Raw genomic sequence first — 14,257 nt, 5'->3', positions numbered from 1 at the left:
ATATATATACACACACACACACACACACACACACACACACACACACACACACACACACACACACACACACACACACTATATATAACAAGAATACCTCCATCATGAATACATTCATGAAGAATGTTATAGGGACTGCATAGACATTTTGCCTGGTAGAGTTTTAATACCTTTAAAACTCTACCAGGCAAAATGTCTATGCAGTCACTATAACATTCTTCATACCTGTATGTCACCACAAGATTCATCTTGGCAAGCGATCAAACACACAGATTACTCATGTTGTAACCTCAAGAATCTTAAGAGATTTGAACATATTCCGCTACACAGTCTGGTTTCTAGTAATTTGAGGAATGTTTCACCTGCAACATGAAATCAAAGAGCTCCAGCCCATAGCCATGTCGCTGCATGTTCTGTGCTATGTAGAAATCCAAAACACACAGGGGCTCTGCCTCTACGTGCTCACCCTGTCGGTCCTGTGGAGGAAACACAACCAGCATACCTGTACAGCTGACATAGCAAGTTCAAACAGACACAAAATCAGTGAAGCATGTGGAATTACCGATGGACTGAAATAGTCAAAAACGAAGAGAATTAAAGAAAATCGGAGACTCACGAGCAGAAATAACTTCTTGTAGCCGACCTTGAGAAATCCCACCACCAAACCACGTCCTCTGTGTGTAGGGGGAAAGAGTTGGGTTGGGATAGACAAAGGTGTAGACTGGTGAAATGAGATAACTGTTCACATAACAAGTATCAACCTAGTTTTCTATTTAAGGGTGAGCAGCAGCCATGAGCAGTGTGTCAGTACAGGCATTGTGACCACCGTGTTACTGAAGATACATCTAAACCACTACGTTTGAATTTTTAACTATTTTTTTAGACGATTTCTGTCCACACAAGAGTTTTAGCTCCAGTAGCAGAAGTAATCTGCGTCCATATTAACATGTCAGACAACTAGGGCTGGTTACCAAATTTAGTACTTTTTAGGCACCAATCAAATTGCCTTTTAAGTATTGAGTATCAAAAAAATGTCTTGTCATTCTACACCCAATTTCAATACCTAAGGAGTAAATCTCATCAGCGTCAGTGAGCCAATAAGCATGCAGCAAGCTTCTACCGAGATGTAATAATGTCTGTAATTAGCTGTCTAATTATACACATGGCAGAGACATTCAGAAAAAACTATATGTTACAAGAGATTAGGCTCACAAGCTGAAAAAGAAATGAAAAGATTTGTGCTGTAATGGGCAATGTTGTAATTTCTTTTTCTTTTATAAAACTGGTATGGAAAAAGCATTGTTTAGAAAACCGGTACCAAAGTCATGGTATTGGTATCGGAATTATTTGGATGATACCCAAGCCCTACTGACATCACATATTACATGAGCATTCACACACACTGGACATGCGTGTGCCAGTGCAAACAGGAAGCAGATTGTTTGACGTAAGTCTGCGGTTGAAAATCATGGATGTAGAAATTGAATATATAGAAAATACCTTGGAGAAAGAACAATAGCGAAAAGTAAGAGCAGGGGTTTGATAGCTTGGACTGACAATGAGTTGTAACTGTTACTGAAAGGTATGTAAGCTCCCTAAAGAACGACTGACCGACGTGCGTTGTCATGTCCAAAGGCCACTGTTTGTGCTTGTCTAGACTACAAAGCAACACCAGTGTTTTCCAACCAAAAAATTGGAAAACGGTGTTTCCAAATGTCTCCGTTTTAGGGGTTCGGAAATGCCATAGTAGAGGATATTTGTTTTTCAAACCAAAATGTAGCAGTGTAGATGTGGCCTCAGTGCTAGTGAGCTGAACAGGCCCAGCTGAAGAATCCCAACTCAGTCAGTCAAAAGTCAAACAGTGAAAAAGAAGTGAGTATAAGGAGTGAAAGCTGAGGGAAGGATGTGAGGTATACCCGTTGCTCTCTCCGTCCTTCAGCAGGTAGAGCTGATGCCTCTGGGATTGCAGCTTAGAGGCACTTGTTATAGCTGCTGGCAGCTGTTGGGCCTGTGGAGGGCCAGCAAGAATACTGTTACACATGTACAAACTGTACTACCACAAAGGGCTGAGTATAATTACATATTTTTTTTATATTAGTGCTGATATGACAATAACATTTGAGTTTGGGTACCACAATATTACTTTTTACAATAATTTACTTTGCAGAATGTCAAACTCAAAGTAAAGTCTCCTAATTAATTCTTGAAATTGGTATAGTAGTTTGACAATAGAATCTTTTTACTTTTTTTACAAACACACACACACACACACAACTAAAAAACACATGAAATGGTAAATATACTCCCACGTACAGACACTAACCTTTGCTGAGGCTCTCCCAAGTTCATCAATAACTGTTGCTATGTGGGCTTGAAGATCTGGCCTACAAAGACATACACAATGCAATTGTTTTCTCTGGATGCTCCACCTCTTCCACACAGTACACATACTGTACACGCAGGATTCTAGATGACCCATGGAAGGAAAGTGTTAACCCTGTTTGTGTTCATGACTGATGACTGGGTGTTTCCCTGCCTTCTGCTCAAAGGATGCTAAAGTGTGAACTTAAAATCTGTTTTTAATATTGTCATGTTAACAGAGGCAATGGCAAAACATATTTAAAAAAATACACACACACACATAGATAGATAGATAGATAGATAGATAGATAGATAGATAGATAGATAGATAGATAGATAGATAGATAGATACTGTCTGTTACTCTGGGTGACGTTACAATGTAGCTAGCTAGCTAACAAAGGACATTTAGATATTCTTACTTACCTTAGTACTGAATTAGGACCTGCAACAAGGGTCTGGTCCAAGATGGAGACTCTCTCGGGGAATAACTGGTTAATATCAAAAGAAAACTCCATAATACCTCTTAGACAGAATAGCTACACTGTTATAATGTCTAGGTTAGCTAGCAGAGGAAACTCCAGCCTTTGCCAGTAGAGCTCAAGCAGGTAACGTTAACGTTAGCTAACCGGGCTGTTGGTATATATCACAACGCTGATTCGTTAGCGCAAAACAACAGTAAGCTAGCTGCTAGCAGTCCGTAGACAACAGCATTTTAGCATAGCATTGGCCGATTGACATAAAAAATGTTCTGTGTGAGTTGCAAGAACAAGCACCTGCTATTTACATTGTAACTGCTGCTCCATTGTGTCTCTATGGCTGTGAATCACTCCCTGGCAACATCAACCGTAATGTGTGTAAAAAATAGTGCCGCCAATCAGCTCATCTAAATCTACTAACGTTACGTTAAGTAGCATCCATGCAGTTTATGGTAACATTTCTGATTTCTTGTGCTGGACAAACATTGCGTAGTTGGCGAACTTTTAGTTCTTTATATCACTTTGCCACAATTCTAAGGGACCATTGTGTCCCAGATTTACGGTAAAAACCGATGAAGAGAGGAGACAGCTTTTGTTTGAAACTTTGCTATGGGAGCTTCGCTACACCGTAGCAGCTTATTTGCAGAGAAGCTGCTAAGCTGTAGGCTACTACTAGCACCACTAATATTAGTACTATTATAATATAAAGAGGTCCTTGCAGCAGGCTTCCACTGTGAGGTCGCATGGGATAGGTCACAGTTCAAGTCAAGTCAAGTCAAATCAAGTTTATCCATGAAAATGGAAACAACTGTGCTCATACTTGCCATAATACCTATAAAACTAGAGCATAAATACAATACAATAAACACACTACACAGTACAATACTAGGCTATACCAGTAATGTAAAAAATGTAAGTTTGTCTATAGTATATACCGATTTTATTTATATAGTACACTTTTGTTTTGTTTTTCATTTGTGTTCTGTTTATCTTGGATGTTGACAAAAATCCATCCATAACCTGCATTAATTCAAAGAAAAAAATCAAGCGTTTGATTTGGACAATTAAAGCATTAGCCTTTGGCTTTTTCAAAAACACTTCTCATTAATGAGTTCCATATATGTAGACTAATACACACTGCAGTGCATAACTTCACAACTTGTCTTTTTCGCCAACTATAAAGCTGAGGATCTTGAAAAGAGAAGGTCAAATAGTTGATAAATGAAAACAATGTAGGGCAGGAATAAAATTGGTCAATACACAAATTGTCTTTTAAGTTATTACTCATATACATAAGCCAACATCTCATAAGATGCCATAGGCCTATACATTTTATAGTGAACTACACAGTATATACGAATGTGTATTCAATCCACTTCCTTTTCATTATCATTTAACTTCGACTTTATTCCACTGCTCCTTTCTAATTATATGTATATATTTTCAATTTGTTTTTTGTTGCATTATTCTGTATTTTTATTCGTAACCACCATAAATTTCATTTTTGGTTCTATGTCTATGCAAATTATGTTCCTATTATTTATTATTATTATTATTAATAGTATATTCTGGAACACCTAAGTACCACTAGATACAACCAAACTCTTGATACCTACAGTATAATCCAAGTGAATTGTTAAGTGGTCAATGAGAGAAAAAAAAAGAAGAAAAAAATCACAACACGATCAAATGTTCAGTAGCCCTTTATTCTTAAACACAAACTCACTTATCTGTGTGACATTCACAACAGGCCAAATTATTTATTTTGTCCATTATTTCCTCAGAATGTCCACATATCCTCAGTGCCATAAAATGGGAGTTTGAAGGGGTCCAGGATTGATACCTTTTCATGGTCATCCACTTGATCTTTGCACACCCTCCCATACTGCAGAGCAGCCTTAGCCTGGTTCTCCTCCCCAATGTACAGAACATCAGACAGGTCCACTTTGTCAGAGAACAGTTGTTTGTTGTTAACCTACTCTACTGCATGTCTTCAATTGCGAAGCATCCAATCCTCAACAGAGTCCTATGAAAAGACAGAAATATGTCCGTACCATAGCTGCTGCACCAACAGTATCTGGCCAATAGATACTGTGAAAAAGCTTTCACCTTCCACTGGTGTGTCCACATTGGCAGGTCTGACTGAGACCTGAGACTGGCAGTTGTCTGCAACCCTAATCGGAGTTATAGAAGATTTAGTAAATAGCATGGCAACAATAGCTTATGTAAACATTTAACAAAAACTAAATACAAGTCGAATACAAGGGACCTTTGGGGTCCCCTGCTGGAGCTGCTGCCCCCGCGACCCGATACCGGATAAGCGGTCGAAGATGGATGGATAAATACAAGTCGAAAGCAGAAAAGTAGTAATTATCACCCTACTAGCTCACTTTATGATTTGGTTGAGGGAGTTTTTGTCCTGCAGGGCGAGGCTCCTGAACCAGAAGCAACTAATAGAAATTTAAAAAATATATAAAATTGTGATTTGATTGGAAGAATATATCCACATATTACCATGAACTCAATTGTAACACCTGAACACCACATGTTGCAGTTATGTTAAAGTGTGTGAAAACTAGCAAGCACAGAAACTCGGCTAAAAGTAGCCTAATGAATACATAGTAAAAATAAGTAGTGCGCCCTATACAGAGGTTTACTTCTCAACCCAGCGGCCCTGGCCAACCTCTGAAAATAGTTGAAATAGTTAGCTTACGGTTGAAACAGTAAGTTTAAAGTTATGGCTTTCAATTGGTGGTCCGGGACCCCTACGTGCCACCGAAATAGGTGAAAAAAAGAAGAAAAAAAAAATTTGTGATTTTTATTTTATTTTAACACATTCATCCAGATGTTGCATAAATAATATCCATTTCTTTTTATCCATTCTGCCCAGTTTGGACCACAAATGTTGGGATCCACTGCATAAACCGCCAGTGTCACCACTTGGGGGTGCTACAAGCATACAAATTCTGAAGCCCGACAGAGAAAGCATTGTACTCCATCACTGGTTTAGACTTGAGCTGTGTTTTTTCACAACAATAAAACAACATATTATAATGTACAAATATGTTTACCAGTAGAAAAAAAGGAATCAGGAAGAAGCTTGCCATACAGATGGGGGATATAGTAAAAAACCTGAGTGAAGAAAAGTGGCAAAACACAAAATACAGATTTCTTCATACAGGGCACAAAAGTTCTGTAAATGGTTGATGTGACTCATTTTGCTATGGCCTTCACATTCACCAAATGTGAACCCCCCCAAAAAACACCTATGGGGGATCCTCCATTCAATTTTATTTATAGTATCAAATATTAACGATATAACGATAAGAACGATCTCAAGGCACTTTACAGATAGAGAAAGTCTAGACCACATTATTATTTACAGAGACTCAACAATTGCCCCAAGAGTAAGCATTTGGTGGCTAGGAAAAACTTTCTTTTAGGCAACTACCTCAGACAGACCCTGGCTCATGGTGGGCAGGCATTTGCTGGTGACGGGTGGGACACGGAGACCGTGACAGGGCTCTCCACCACCATAATCATAAAAAAATAATGAATTAGGAATTTTTTTTGTAAGAATACTGTTCATCCTTCCAGTAGAGTTCAACACAATTGAATAATGTATGACAAGGAGCATTGAAGCTGTTCTGGTGGAATAACACTCTACTAACACAGTGTTGGTTTGTCGCCTATGTGTGGTTTTCGGAAGTAGAATGTGTTGCACTGGGAGGTGGTAGGACTGGTGTTATTTTTGGCAAAGCAATGCAACTTTATTTATTTAGCAGTTATCATACACAGAGCAATTCATAGTGCTTTGCATTAGACACCAGGATTGAAACAACAAACTATAAATGATGAACACAGGAACATTGGAGAAATTAAAATAGTAGTAGAGGTCAAATTTCTAGTGCATATCTGAAACAGTCAAACGTTGAGTTTAAACATAATGGAGAAAGATTAGGTTAGTTTAAATCTGGTGTTCAGACAGGGTACAGTGGTTTAAGTAAAAAAAACAACAACAAAAAAAACATCTTGGCTCTTTAAACATCTGGTGATTCCCCAGCTGCAGCCAATCCCGGGTTGGGCATAAATGCTTCTACTAATTGTCTCCCGGCTATTGCACACCTTTATTTACATGTGAAAAAAACACGACACAGCAGACCCCAGAAAAAAATATCAGTTATAACATGATTGCTATATAGAGCACAAACAAGATTGTCATCATTTTACAAAATTAATTAAGCCTAAAAATACTTCCATTTATGGGTCTCTAGTTGATCTGGATGCCATTGCCACCTGTTGCGCAATGTATGATACCCGTTTCAAGAAAGCTCTCATCCTCCCTTTGTTTTTAAGGGTTGTCGTTTTACCCCTAACCCTCAATCAAAATGATTGACACCGCTTGTGCAAAACTACGGGGCAGGGATAAGACACAAATGAGATTCATTCTGAGGAGTTAGAGTAAGCATGGTGTATAATTCAATAGCAGTGTACGCAATTACAAATTAAATACCCACCCCTAGTAAATATGATAAATTAACCTGAAGCTAATGCTTACCTGTTCAGGAGGAAATTACCAACTCTGTCCTTTTGGGCTCTAAACTAACTCAATCTTCTTACAATTACAAGAATCCCAGAGCCTACTTGCATGCAACAGGAACAAGGTTCCATCACAGTTTCTAGCCACCCACCTGAAGACACCCAGGCCACACCAAAGAAGCAAAGGGAAAAAAGAAAGACACTCTTGAAACAAAAGTTAAAGAATTAACAAAAACAACCCCAGTAGTAACGACACAATCTCAAAACCAAAACTGGGGATCCCACTAACCACCTTTAGCAGGCAACCACCACCAGGGACCAGCTAAATGCTAAGTTGAGCCAGCTGAGGCCTTTTATAATGCACCTGGTTAGGGGGAGGAGTTTTGCTGCACTTCCGGAGTTGCGTTCACAACACCTCCCTGTGGTTCACCACACATACAACTGTGCAACGTTTGCCCGTAAACTGAGGGTACAAACAAAGGGAAATGTCTCTGTTTGTCAAAATAGCCATGCATGTGTAAACAGGGTCTAAAGCTGTGTCAGATATCCCCACCCAGTACCTCAGTCTGTCTATCAGGATGCTATGGTTGCTTGTGTCAAAGTCTACGCTAAGGTCCAGGAGTACAAGGACTGAGCATGTGCTGTTATCAGCAAGTTTGTAAGTGACCTTGAGCAGAGCAATCTCAGTGCTGAGATACTTTCAGAAACCAGATTGAAACATTTGAAACATTTTGTTATTTTCCAATGCCGAGAGAAGCATTGACAAAGTGTGTGGAGACCATAGGTGGAGACTGTATCTAAACCTGATGACGAAAAGGGATATTGAACCTAATAGGGATAATATTCTAGTAGTCACAGACCAGGACCAAGAAAAGCTGGAGACTGCCCATGACTGCTGCTGAGGATGGTAAGTGATTGGTTCTCAAAATTGGTAAGTGGATGATATTTTTTTCTCTGTTGCCTATTATACATTTAAAGCTGTAGTGCGTAACTTTTTGATAGTAATGAATGTCCATTGCATTCAAGCTGTTGCCAAATAAATTAATACAAAGCTAAATAAGCTCCACAAAACTCTCTCTGTATTTCTCAGTGTGCATGCACATGTTCAGAACATGATGTCCTCCTGATACGTTTGCATGCAGATGCTCAAGTGAGGATATCTACCTCTTCTGGTATATTTTTATTCTTCCATGTCCTCCTTGGCTACTAGAACCTGTGTGAATGAGGGGCGGGGGTGTTGCGCAATCATGGAAGGCTTGTGTCATGTGGATGTAACGGCCGTTTTGTCATCAGTACATAGAATTCCTCATGGGGGCAACATAAACTACACCCTATAAAGCTTTAATGCATTAGATGGTTGAGGCACAGATTCTGATTCCCTATAGTAATCTATATTACAATGCTCAATGTTTGTAAAGTTCAGCATGAGATTGTGATCTGAGAATCTGAGGCTGTCATGTGGACAAACTTTTGTCTGTTCCCGAGTGGCATAATTGTGAAAAAATGTTATATTAAGAGGTGTGTTAGCGTTGGCAGGCTTTTAAACCTTACATCTGTACCTCTTGATCTAAATATCTTGCCTTACAGCATTGTAATGTAATGTAAATGTCAGAGCACCCTTATTGAAAGTTCAAGCAACGCCACAGCATCCGCAAAAGAAAAATCCCTGGCGGAGCAACTGAAACTACTACTTCTGTCATGGTTTTGTCAAGTTTCTGTTGTAGTGTGTTTCATGTTTTCTGTTTGTTTATCAATTTTCTGTTTTATTTTGAAATGAATTGTTGGTCTTCATTTATTTCTGGGGCCTGTTGCACAAAAGTAGAATAAAGATATCCAGGATAAGTGAAAAAGCGCAGATTGACTTAGTGTGATTAGCTCATCGCGGCTTAATCGGTTGCACGTTTGCCAAGCCAGGATGAACAGGTGGAGCTGTGTCAAGCCAGGTGTAGATAGCTGGAATAAGTGCACGTTTACGGCTTTCTTAAATAGACCACGGTATCGATCACAGATTTGCTGATGCAAAGATGGAGAAGACGCATGCGCCATATGTTTCACCCAATGAGCAGCAGCTTCTAATGGAAAGCAACAAGGAGGTGAAGAATATAATATGCAAAAAGGGAAATACGAAGGCAGCGGCCACCGGGCAGCGGCCGCACGCCAGGCAGCCTCGAAACACTACCGTCCCACCGGGAAAAGTCCCACTCCGCATCAGGGTGCCAGTGCAACTATTTCTAACCATCTAAACAAATGTAGTAGGGTTTAAATCCAACTGACGACAACAATAGTGACAAGTAGGCTAATGCATGTTAATAAAAATAAAGCTGAACACATGCAGAAGACAAGAATAAATCTCCATGGTAACTTGGCTGGGTTTAATTTAATCTGGTTTCGTGCAACCGAGTCAAAGCTAAATTCATCCAGGATAACTTGAATATCCCGGCTTAATCCCTTATCCTAGTTTTGTGCAACAGGCCCCTGGTGTCTTCCTGCCTTTGTTTGTTTCCTGCCTGTATGAGTACATTCTCCGCCACTAATTTGATTCACCTGTTGTTGTCGGCTTCCCTAGCTCCCCGTGCTTAAATTCTCATCATTCCCACTCACTGTTCTGTATGTCCCTCTCTCTTTTACCTTTGCCTGCATTGTTCTTGGAGCAATAAATATTCGTATCCATAATTCCCAGTCCAAGTCGTGCATTTGAGTCCGCCACTGTACCGTGACAACGTCAGTGTTACTCTTGTCAGTGTTACTCTTGTAACACAAATGATAAAATTTGGCACTACTTCTCAAGGTCTCGATGCAACTTCTTGATCAAATGCAAATATAAGTCTATGTTAAGGACTATCAGCAGTGGCATTAATGAAAGCAGCAGTGATAAGCAGAAGTCGTAATAGTGGAATGATCCTGGGGTTTATGGGAAAGTATAGTGTCCCATGACAGCCTCAATTTTACAGAAAGGTTTCTACTTTAACTGGAGATCTATTTCTCCAAAGTTTTTTTTCCTTAGAAATAACCAAATTAACACAATGTGAATGGAATATTCATGCTAAATACACAATATATTTAAAGCTTCAGTCCAAATATGTCAGCAGCAACTTCTAAAATATGTGTCAGTTGTGTCATAAACCCCTCCTCCATGAATGTGGGACATACATTCTGCATACGCAACACGGCTCAGTAGTTTGCCCTAGAAAAGGAGACAGGAAACCACAGATTTCAAGTTGAGTTTCTTCCATCTCTACAGAACGCCAGACCTCTCCGCCCCCACCTTTCCTTCACCCTCCTCCAGTCTTGCCCAGACAGGTAGAATGCTAATGGGAATCATTCATTGCCTCATTGCTGCTGTTGCATAAATCTGGTGTTTTTATTTTTTTCCAAAATCACTATATTACATTATCTCAAGTGCATGTGCTAACTGGTGTCCCATGTGACTAAAATAATTTGTGGAATGATTTGACTATATCTGGCATGGTTTTCTCTTTTAATTTCCTCAATGCAAGAGGGTCACAGTTTCTGTTTGAATCAGAAGACTTAAGCATTACAGCAAAAGCAGTGATCATCTGAATAATCACATGTATGGTTGGATCAGGAATAGCCCGTCAGAGGTGAGGATATTCCCTGCATCTGCCCGATTTTACTCTCTGTTGTTATTCTGCAAAAACATGTCTTTTAAGTAAAATACATTTTATTAGCATGCAATTAACATGTGAAGTTACCTACACTCTAATATTTATTTATAATGTAGGCAATAAAAGGGACATATGTGATATAATAAGAAACTGAAAAACACTGATGCAAAGGATTAATCTGAGAAATAATCTAATAAGGAGTATTTAATACCATTGACAAGTGCAAACAATAAAAAAGAATTAAAGTAATTTCTGAGTGAGTTCTAACAAAAGCAGTGCCAGCTTTATGCTTGTTGTTTTGCACACTTGATACACAAAAAGAAGAAAGATACAGTGATTTATACATACCTGCATTGCTTCAGGTAATTTATTATTCATCATGACCAAAGATATTTTGTATAATCACTCCAAAACATGTTCAACAAGGTGTTTGCTCGCCTGTCTCTGTGCTGCATTCATTTTGGATCTACTATAAACCAATTTCAGACCTCTGGAGTCCAAAAATGTCCCTGCCCAGGCCATCACATTCATGTTGAACTATCACACAGCTGTCATGTTCAGGTGTCTAACATTTACACATACACTTCATTGTCCATGTATCGTGGAAATATGTTATATTGGCTCTATCAAAATTAGAATCTGACTAGATGCCCAAAACTATAACTGACAAAAGGAATTTTAGTCCCCAATATTCTTTGGTAAAATTATTCCCAATTTTTTATGGGTTAAAAACAGAATCAAGTCAAGAAGGGAAAACATTGGGTTTCTACCCTTCTGCCCTTAAACCACTTCCCTCATCTTGACGTAATCATCTTCCTCCACATTATCACCTTTTCATGTGGTTGACATTGTTGTATGAGTGATACACTTTTCATTTCCCCTAAAATATATTCTTTAGACTGGCAATAGGCCATGAAGGTATCACCTGTATCTGAGGTGAACAAGCAAAAAAGGGGAGCTCCCCCACCCCCACCCAGAAAAGGTTAGATTGAAGGAAGTAAACGTACATTGCAAAGGCCAGCATATATGAATGAAATTGACAAAAACTAGAATTTGATTAGACTGAGGCAAAGAGAAAGTAGAAAAATGTACTTGTTCCACTAACGGGTTTACCAACTAGAACACTATTCTGATGTTAAAACCTGGGTTGTTTTATTTTTAGAAATCGACAGGTGATACAGGAGCTAGGGTCAAAAAAATTCTGTCAAGCTCTTTTTTTCTTTTTTCGCACAACTACTGTGACTTTTTTGTGTACAACTAAGTGCAACACAAATGCCTTAAAGGAAATGCTGTCTTAAAGTAGGAACCCAAGGCCCTCCCAGACACAGATGGAATACTATAACCCCCCTGTGTGTTCAAGATTTAATATTCAAAAAACTTAATTGTCTATCACACAGAGTTAGAAAGTAGTTTTAGGGAGACTGAAAAAAGCCCACATAGTGGAAGTAGAAGAGCGTCAAGGTTGGGGGGTGGATTGGTCAAACAAACCCAGGACTTTCACCCAGGAGACTGGGGTTCATGTCCTGTTTGAAAAGAAAAGGAAACTGAGTTTTTAGCTACTTCAGGATCTGTCTAACTGTACTTTTTGTGCCTACACTTAACAGTTTTTGTGACTAAACCTAACTAAACTGCAACCGTTTCACAACGTTAACAACGCTTTTAAAATCGCCTCTGTTAAATTCTCTGGTTTAGATAAGATCATTTTTCCTGCCACTGGGGCGCTAATTTATGAAAGGCTCCTATGGGTTGTATTTAGGGTAGGAATTTACAACCGATTTTGTCGTATGGTTTGGAAGACTTGTTGGTCTTAGGTAAAGGCCTCACAAACAACATAAAAAACATACACGTCAGCCAATGTCAAGATATCCTTTCAGTTGGTAGTGCTTGGAATTATTTTTAATAACTACGTTCACTGTCCAAAAAACTGTTTGTGGTTTAAAACAGAAAGTGCGTGATAATGTAAATTTGTTTTTTAAATATAACTAATGTGATCAAGTTGTAAATGTGTAAGCAACCAGATATGCATTGTGTAGCCCAGTCTCTTTACATATTGTTCCTACCAGCAGAGAGTTTTTGCACGCAAATTTTTGAGCTGAAGATCTACTAGGGAAATGTAGCTGTCTACATAATGCTCTCGTCATATAATGAGGAAGCTAAGCAGTGGGCTAATCTAAAAAAAATAAAACACTGTGTATTCCTCTGTGGCTCTGGGGAGAGTATCGAGTTGTATTCAGATAAAGGGAATTTGCTTTTTGTGGCAGATATAGAAACAGAAAACATGAGAGAGTGTTTTTATCTTATCTTAAAAAAAGTAATGCAAAATGAGATGCAAAAACTTAAGGAAAGTGAGCTGTAGACCACATAAGGAGGGTGAAACATGTTTTCACACATCCTTCCTGTTTTGTTGTTGTCAGGCATGGTCCCCTCCTACTGAAGTTACCTTCACTGGAAAATTAAGATTAGTCATGCTTTATTCTGTTTGATATTGCTACAGTAGGCTATATATATTCTACTGGTGTGCATCACTGCCATGACACAATTGCCCCCCTATTTTCAAGTTTGAATATGGTTTTGGCCTGTGTGTGTGTGTGAGTCCCCGCATTTTCACTACCACTGTTTAAACAATGCAGAAATAATTTCTGAACAATGACGACTCCACTGACTCCAAAAAGAAGTCTGATTCTATAGAAGTCTATTAGAAAATTACCTGTTAATCAGATCAGAGGCTTAGCAATGCCTCAACATTTTTTGGCTGTCGTCAATGTTTTTATCTTAAACTTTGACCCTCTAACTGTGTGTTTTCTTCAGTAACCTTAACCGGAACATTCTGGTCAACTTAAAATGTCTTTATGTTCCAATCAAGCTTACTATCTAGCTATTGCTAGTGTTAGCTGGTAACTTAAGGGAAAGTTTGTTCTGCCATAAATGTACATGAATGGCGCTAGTTTCCAGAAATCTGTGTTTAACCGCCAGTAAATCTCCTCTGGATGACTTGTCCAGGGATTGGTACCAGGAACGCTTGTTTTAAGCAGGAATCATCCACTCCGACTCAACAGAATTTAGGCTCACTGGGACCATACAATCTATGAGGTTGTGCCTTTTGTCTGGATGACAAAAGAAGGGTGTACAAGATCCACCTAAAGCATACCTGCGTGCACATAAAAAATTAAATTGAAACTGTAAAGTATGTATGATTAAATTAACCCCTTTCCTATATTTTATACATAATCTCTACCAAGAAGGTTTTTTTTTTTTAG

The 14,257-nt window shown here is 38.8% G+C and overlaps 1 protein-coding gene and 1 long non-coding RNA gene across 3 annotated transcripts in view; one reads left to right on the top strand and one right to left on the bottom strand.

Annotated features, from left to right (window-relative positions):
• Positions 1 to 3,221, bottom strand: part of atat1 (alpha tubulin acetyltransferase 1) — an 18,737-nt gene extending 15,516 nt beyond the window's left edge. The window contains exons 1-5 of one of the 2 annotated variants that reach the window (XM_034893026.1): positions 2,783 to 3,221; positions 2,321 to 2,381; positions 1,914 to 2,005; positions 614 to 671; positions 360 to 473 (exon numbers count right to left, since the gene is read on the bottom strand). In XM_034893026.1, the coding sequence (XP_034748917.1) occupies positions 360 to 473; positions 614 to 671; positions 1,914 to 2,005; positions 2,321 to 2,381; positions 2,783 to 2,874 (417 nt within the window). In that variant the 5' untranslated portion in view covers positions 2,875 to 3,221. The remainder of the gene's footprint in view (positions 1 to 359; positions 474 to 613; positions 672 to 1,913; positions 2,006 to 2,320; positions 2,382 to 2,782) is intronic. The other variant, XM_034893024.1, reaches the window with a different exon arrangement.
• LOC117957349 overlaps positions 1 to 12,548 on the top strand; it is a 15,859-nt gene extending 3,311 nt beyond the window's left edge. The window contains exons 2-3 of the long non-coding RNA XR_004659484.1: positions 8,287 to 8,292; positions 12,462 to 12,548. This is a non-coding gene — a long non-coding RNA (uncharacterized LOC117957349). The remainder of the gene's footprint in view (positions 1 to 8,286; positions 8,293 to 12,461) is intronic.
• The last annotated feature ends 1,709 nt before the right edge of the window (positions 12,549 to 14,257 follow it).

This window comes from Etheostoma cragini, chromosome 14 (genome assembly GCF_013103735.1).
Source record: "Etheostoma cragini isolate CJK2018 chromosome 14, CSU_Ecrag_1.0, whole genome shotgun sequence".
NCBI classification, from domain to species: Eukaryota; Metazoa; Chordata; class Actinopteri; order Perciformes; family Percidae; genus Etheostoma; species Etheostoma cragini.
Note: the sequence above shows the minus strand (reverse complement) of the source record. Positions and strands in the feature narration are given on the sequence as shown.